The 6,806-nt window shown below is 42.5% G+C and overlaps 2 protein-coding genes across 2 annotated transcripts; both read left to right on the top strand.

The window, feature by feature from the left end:
* The first annotated feature begins 290 nt into the window (after nt 1-290).
* On the top strand, nt 291-2,038 carry LOC137980588 (uncharacterized). Its single transcript, XM_068828042.1, has 2 exons — nt 291-1,416; nt 1,614-2,038. The coding sequence occupies exons 1-2, from the start codon at nt 291-293 to the stop codon at nt 2,036-2,038; spliced, it is 1,551 nt and encodes a 516-aa protein (XP_068684143.1).
* A 174-nt stretch (nt 2,039-2,212) lies between these two features.
* Nucleotides 2,213-4,039, top strand: LOC137980587 (uncharacterized). Its single transcript, XM_068828040.1, has one exon. It carries the CDS (start codon nt 2,213-2,215, stop codon nt 4,037-4,039), a length of 1,827 nt encoding a protein of 608 aa, XP_068684141.1.
* The last annotated feature ends 2,767 nt before the right edge of the window (nt 4,040-6,806 follow it).

Here is a 6,806-nt window from a genome sequence, read left to right as displayed (position 1 = left end):
GACCCAGTCCTCAGAAAACTCTGGAAAATAATAAATTGCTTCTTTATATATATGTGCCAAATCCATTTCACTGACAAAAAATGAGGGAAAATTATTTTTGGTCCCGAAGTCGAGTGGACCGCTTTTAGAGAGACTGCCACTTAAGTGTCACACCGCTAGGTGAGGAGACCAGCGAAACGAAGAGATTGCAAAGAGTGAAATTTACTCTTTCACCAATTAAGGGAGATTCAAAGGTGGAGATAGAGACCCTTTCTATTTCCAAAATTTGTAATCCTCTCGGGCCAGTACAGATGGACTTCCATAAGAACTCTCATCTTCAAGGCTTAACTCTTGCAGATAGTTATCCTCGAGGTTCAGTTCAAGTGGATGTTCTTATTGGTGCAGACCACTACTACTCATTTGTGACTGGGGTCTGTAAGAGAGGTAGTTCCAGTGAGTCACTTGTTGCTGTAGAATCTTGCCTCGGCTGGATCGTCACGGGACAAGTAAACCGCCAATCAAGGCAAACTTCATCCATGCTGACAGTTGTAGAAAACGGAGGAGTTAACGAAACATTGAAAAGATTCTGGGAACTGGAATCAATTGGTATTGCAGAGATCGAGGACCCTGTTATGTCACAAGAGGAAGAATGTGCTGTTGCTGACTTCAATAGAGGATTGAACTTTGATGGACATAACTATGAGGTGCGACTACCATGGAAACGAGATCCTCCAAAGCTAGAAAGTAATTATGCACAAGCTTTCAGACGCCTGGAAAGTGTTGAAAGAAAGTTAAGGCAAGACCCTGTGAAAGCTATGGCTTACAAAACAGCGATCAATGAATATGTAGCGAAAGGTTTTGAAGAGGAAGTACCTTATCAGAGTGATGACAATGGAACTGTGCGGTACTTACCGCATCATGCTGTATTTCGTGATGACAAAAGAACGACAAAATGCAGAATCGTATTTGATGCTTCCGCACGAGAAGGAGGTGAGGCTTCCCTTATGGATTGTATTCTTCCTGGTCCTCCTTTACAGCCGAACCTTGCATCTGTACTGATTCGATTTAGAACACACAAAATTTGTCTCATAGCAGACATTGAAAAGATGTTTCTGCAAGTCAAACTAGCACCAGAGGACAGAGATGTTCACCGCTGCCTGTGGAGAGATTTACAGCCTAACGAAGCACCAAAGGTGTGCAGAATGCAGAGATTGACTTTCGGTGTGAACGCAAGTCCTTTCCTTGCAATTGCTACAGTCCACGCTCATGTAAACAAATACAAAGAAATGTCCCCGTATGCAGTAGAAGAAATTTTACAAAATATGTATGTCGATGACTGCCTCACAGGAGCCGATACAGTAGATTCAACTTTGAAGCTTCAACAAGAAATGTCAGAAATTACGATGACAGCGGCATTCAATTTGACCAAGTGGGCAGGTAACTCAGAGCTAGTAATGGATGCTATTGACCCAGCTAAAAGAGCCTCATCGCAATTCGTGGAGTTCAATTCGAGCGACCCCCTAAAAGCACTTGACGTGTCATGGGACTTGAACTCTGACCACTTTAGATTCCTCGCACCGAGTGGAATCATCTCATCTCTCCCTTCACTATTAGAGCCAAAATCCTTTTCCAAGAGTTGTGGTTGAAAGGATTACACTGGAATGACCCGTTAGATAACGACACTAAAGCAAAGTGGTTAAGTTGGAAGTCCGAGTCGTTGCAGCTAAAAGATGTGACTATCCCTCGATGCTTCGGAAATGGTATTACGCAAGACTCTGTGGTAGAGGTGCATGGTTTTGGAGATGCTTCCCCCAATTCGTATGGAGCAGCAGTGTACATTCGAATAAGAGACAAGCAAGACAATGTATCCTCACAGCTGGTAATATCGAAGTCCAGAGTCGCGCCCATGAAGAAGGTGTCACTTCCAAGGCTGGAACTTTTAGCAGCAGTTGTAAATGCCAGGTTGCTAAAATTTGTTGTAGGGGCTTTGCCAATGAAGGTGGCTAGGGTTGTGCGTTGGTCAGATAGTATGGTGGCACTGCATTGGATAAAAGGGTAGAGTTCATCCTGGAAGCCATTTGTTGCCAATCGTGTGGCTGAGGTACAGTCAACATGGGATCCTGAGTGTTGGAGGTATTGTGGAAGTAAGGAGAATCCTGCAGACTTGTTGACGCGTGAGTTAAGCTGTAGTGATATAATTTCACGCACTGTGTGGTGGAATGGACCCCAATGGATGTCTTCGCCTTGTGAACCACTACCCGCTCAACCCGAAAACGAGGCTGCTCCCGCCGAAGCTTGCGAGGAAAAAAGAGCTACCCATGTGTATACAGCAGTCCTTGCAGAACCACTGATTGATATGTCACGCTACGAGACATGGTTAAAGTTGATTCGAGGAACTGCTTATGTATTGAGAGCGGTCAAATTGTTTAAGACTAAGTCTAGGTCTTGTGAAAGGGAACTGTCAGCGGACGAGGTGAGGCAAGCCGAGATTAAATGTTGTATGTGGGTGCAGGAAGTGGTCTACAACGAAGAATTCGAGAAACTGAAAGCTGGAGAGGTACTTCCCAGTAACAGCCGCCTCCTGAAACTGGACCCTTATTATGACAGAGATGATCAGGTATTAAGAGTTGGTGGGAGACTACAGTTTGCTGATCTTCCCGAACAGAGCAAGCATCAAATAATCTTGCCTCATGGACATCCTGAAGTTGCCAAGATGGTGCAAGATGTACATAAGAACATGTTGCATGCTGGTACAGAAACGATATTATCAACTTTAAGGCAGAAAGTTTGGCTAACTCAAGGAAGACGTGAGGTTAAACGTGTTATCAGAAGATGTGTAGCTTGCCAAAGACAACGAGTTGGACCTTGTGCCCAGAAAATGGGTCAGCTGCCAGAGGAGAGAATTTCCTGTTCACGAGCTTCCGCGCATGTTGGAACTGATTTTGTGGGACCACTGTATGTGAAAGAAGATTTAAACATTAAGAAAGCATACGTGTGCATTTTCACATGCGCATCATCTCGTATGGTTCACCTGGAAATTACACATAGTTTGACAACTGATGAGTTCCTTCAAGCTTTTAGTCGCATGACGAGTCGCAGAGGTCTTTGCCATACAGTGTGGTCAGACAATGCACAAACCTTCAACGCAGCAAGCAGGGAAATTCAGAAATTATACGATGAACCCACTACTGAAAGTCAAAGAATGTGGAGTACGCTAGATCAGGATCAAATCAAGTCAGAGTTCTCATCGCGAGGGATCAAGTGGAAATTCATCACAGAGCGTTCCCCATGGAGAGGTGGATGGTGGGAACGATTTTGCAGAGCGATAAAAGAACCACTGCGTAAAGTCCTTGGAAGGGCACTTCTCACCTTTTCTGAGCTAAACACGTTTCTGGTCAGAATCGAAGGTATCATTAACTCGCGGCCGTTGACCGCAGTAAGTGATGATTGCAGAGACCCGTTACCTATTACGCCTGCTCATCTTGCAATTGGTAGGCCAATTAATCAGTTACCAGAAAGGAAAGAAAGTAGCTTAGAGGAGACCAGTAAGAGAACTGTCGAAAGGTATCTCTACCTGCAGAGACTACTCAATCACTACTGGAAGCGTTGGAAACAAGAGTACCTACATCTCCTATCGGTAAGAAACAAGTGGCATAAAGAGATCCCTTCTATTCGAGTAGGCGACATTGTACTTATTTCTGACGACAATGTGCCGCGCACCAAATGGCCGTTGGATAAAGTTGAAAGGGTTTATCCAGGTAACGACGGACTTGTACGGACCGCTACAGTTAGAGCGCATAACAGTTTCTACAACAGACCCGTTCAACGTTTACACAAGTTAGAGATTGAGTCAGCAGCTTCACAAGTAAGCCCGGAAGCAGAGGATCCAGTCCATGGTGGGGAGAAGCCACAGACGAACACTGTTAATGCTGCAAGTATACCTGTTTCCAAGCCTAAATTGAGCGTTGTCCTCCCCGAAGGAGGACAAGGTGGGGAGAATGTTACAACCCGTACCCGTTCTAGAAGAGTGATAAAGAAGCCTGAGAGACTGGACCTATGAATAGTTATAGTAACCCCACCCTAGTGTGTAGGACTTAGAGTGTCATGTTACTTTCGTTGTTGTTCCCGCTCTTGTTATCAAAGGTTTTTGTACGTCGTAGCATTTCACTCGTATACATCCCCTTTTTAAATCGATGTGTAGCCGAGTCCAGTGGATTAAAGTTGTGTTACGCTTCAGTGTCTCGTCGTAATTCCTAACAATAATAGCCGTGTCTGAGAAGCTTAAGGTGATTCCTTGGTTTTTTTATTGCGTAAATCTACTGCGCATAATTTCTGGCGTCATTGGCGCGCGCATAAAGTCGCGCACATTGATAAAATGGAGGATTTTCATTAACGCCAAGGTTAATCCGTCAAGGAAAGGCTATTTTTTCCCTGAACGAGTACAGTGACCCCCATTTTTTATTTCATATTTTTGCTGAGAACGGTGTCTTCATGGAATAGTAAAACCAAGGATTAAGGTTCATAGGAAGCCGGCTGAAACGAAAAAAAAATTTATATTAGTATCACCTCGTATGTATCATTGTCCTCGTCACTTTCGTTAAAAGTCCATAACTCACAAATGTCAATCTCTCTTGTTTATCATTGGCCCACCAGCTTACGGTATTATCTAAATTTCAAATACTACTCTAGCCAAATATTGAATGAACAATGAGATTGAGTCCGATGACCGCAACGCACTCGAATTGGTCCGAAACCAACTAACTGCAGTGGGATTCCACGTGCTAAATGCAACATCCTGAATCGGGCACCGAACGCCACCCTGACATGTTTCTTGAACTTATTCTGTACTTGATCGAAAACGAAAACAAAACTTTACACTGACGAACAATCGAACTTGAATAATAATTATTATTGGCCCAACAATACTAAAAACTGAACCACTTAATGTCCGATTATCCCAACCGTGTGGCGACGCCTATATCAAAGAAAGAAGTCCTACAAATAGATGGTTTTCACGTGACGTCATCGCCGCCATGTTGGTGGACGAAAACAAAAGATCTCTCATTAGCGTCTTTCGTTCGTCCACAAGAGGTCGTACGTTTCTCTATTGTTATTGGTGTCTCTAGAGATTGGTTGAAAACGTCCTATTGATGGCTTGTCATATATTGTCTCTTGCGAACGTTGGTTGGAAATGGTTGAGAAATCTTTTCAATTTGTTTTCGATTCATTGTCTTTTGATAATACCGGCTTTAGTTTGTATTTGTTTTTGGCGTGTTTGTCGTCCGGAGTCAACACAAGAACTTTAGCATTCAAATTTGTGTTTCAATGAAACTGCTACTTGTCACAGAAGCTTAAAAATTCTATTCTTCCAACGCCTCTCCATCTCTCTCGTCCCTCTCTTTTAAGAAGTTGCTTGGTATCTGCAGATAACTGGCAAGACTTTAGCTAAAACCAAACATGTTTCTTTCATCTTTAGCGTAATGCAAATTTGTGCTTGACGTTAGCAGTGTGCTGTTTGTGTTTAGTATCGTATGAGCGATCTTTCTTCTCGACCACTTAGGCAGTCCATTATAAGCCAAATTTAGTAATCCATACACCTGGTCTATGGAGAAGACCATGGACTAGGGGTCGGTGAAATACACAAACAACACATCCAAGCTTACTATACACATATGCTTCACAAGAAGAAGAGCGACAACGAAGATAAATATCTGAACTGAACATTTCTTCACACGGCTTCACTATGGTTAAAAATGTTAATTATTTTATCAACTGTTCGACTATTTCCCGAGGCCAGCAAAGCTCTCCAAAAATAGCAAATGAAGGCGAGCTTCAATGGCAAACATGTCAGGCTCCTTCTTGTCAAAGAAAAGTCATCTACTTGGGCCGCAACCTCGTTTGTTTTATAAATTGGTCCATAGCTCTATGGCTGCATGAAACCTGGAATCAATATGTTTTTTTTTTAATTTTAGTCAACAGCAAATCCATAAGCTGCATAGCTTTTATCATCGTGCTAAAATAAAGGCTGTCTGTCTGTCTGAAGCTTTTGTTAATGATCTCTGATAAACATGCTTATTCTGAAGCACGGTACCCATCAATCAAAGATGAGAATAACGCCGCTCGACAAATTGATTATTCCATCATTCCGTACGAGGTTTTCTCTTCGTGGCACCAACGGCCGGTTGTCTTAAAACTTGTCGGAATTAGATAAAATGGTTCCCACAATGCTTTGAAAGCCCGTTTAGTGACTCTGAAGCTGTCCTTCAAAATATTAATCTGTTCGGATGTTCTAGGGGAATTTCGGTCAGGTCTGTAGAAACTACTTCTTCCGAAAGTTCTAGCATCCGTGACGGACTTATTAAAAAATAATAATAACATTACGTTGCCGTCCTTTTTCCCCGAAAATTTTAAGGGAGGTTCGCTTAAGATACGATTCTCAAACAAACTCTGGCCAAAATGATAGAAGTTATCATGATAAATCTTCAAATTTTATTCCAATGTCACAGTTGACTCTTGCTCAACTCACTAGCGTTCTTCAATGTGGTTTCGAAATTTCTACGCACTCTTCACACTCTTCACTACTTTTCCGAAAAGGAAAATAGGAAGTCTGTTGAGAAAAGTGTCCAAAATCTTAGTGCGCCTCAAAAGTCTGAGTTCGAATTTTAGAATGCTAACCCACCTTCTTCCAAACAGATATTTACCGAAATTACTCCTAAAGTGCCCCTGTTCTTTCACTGGATAAATCTTCTCATAAAATATTGAGAAAGTGTCTTCTTGTCAAAGGAAAGTTGTCTACTGCCTCGTGACATATGCGGCATATTTCTCTA

Source organism: Montipora foliosa, chromosome 12, assembly GCF_036669935.1.
Source record: "Montipora foliosa isolate CH-2021 chromosome 12, ASM3666993v2, whole genome shotgun sequence".
NCBI classification, from domain to species: Eukaryota; Metazoa; Cnidaria; class Anthozoa; order Scleractinia; family Acroporidae; genus Montipora; species Montipora foliosa.
This window is presented reverse-complemented; position numbering and strand designations above follow the sequence as displayed.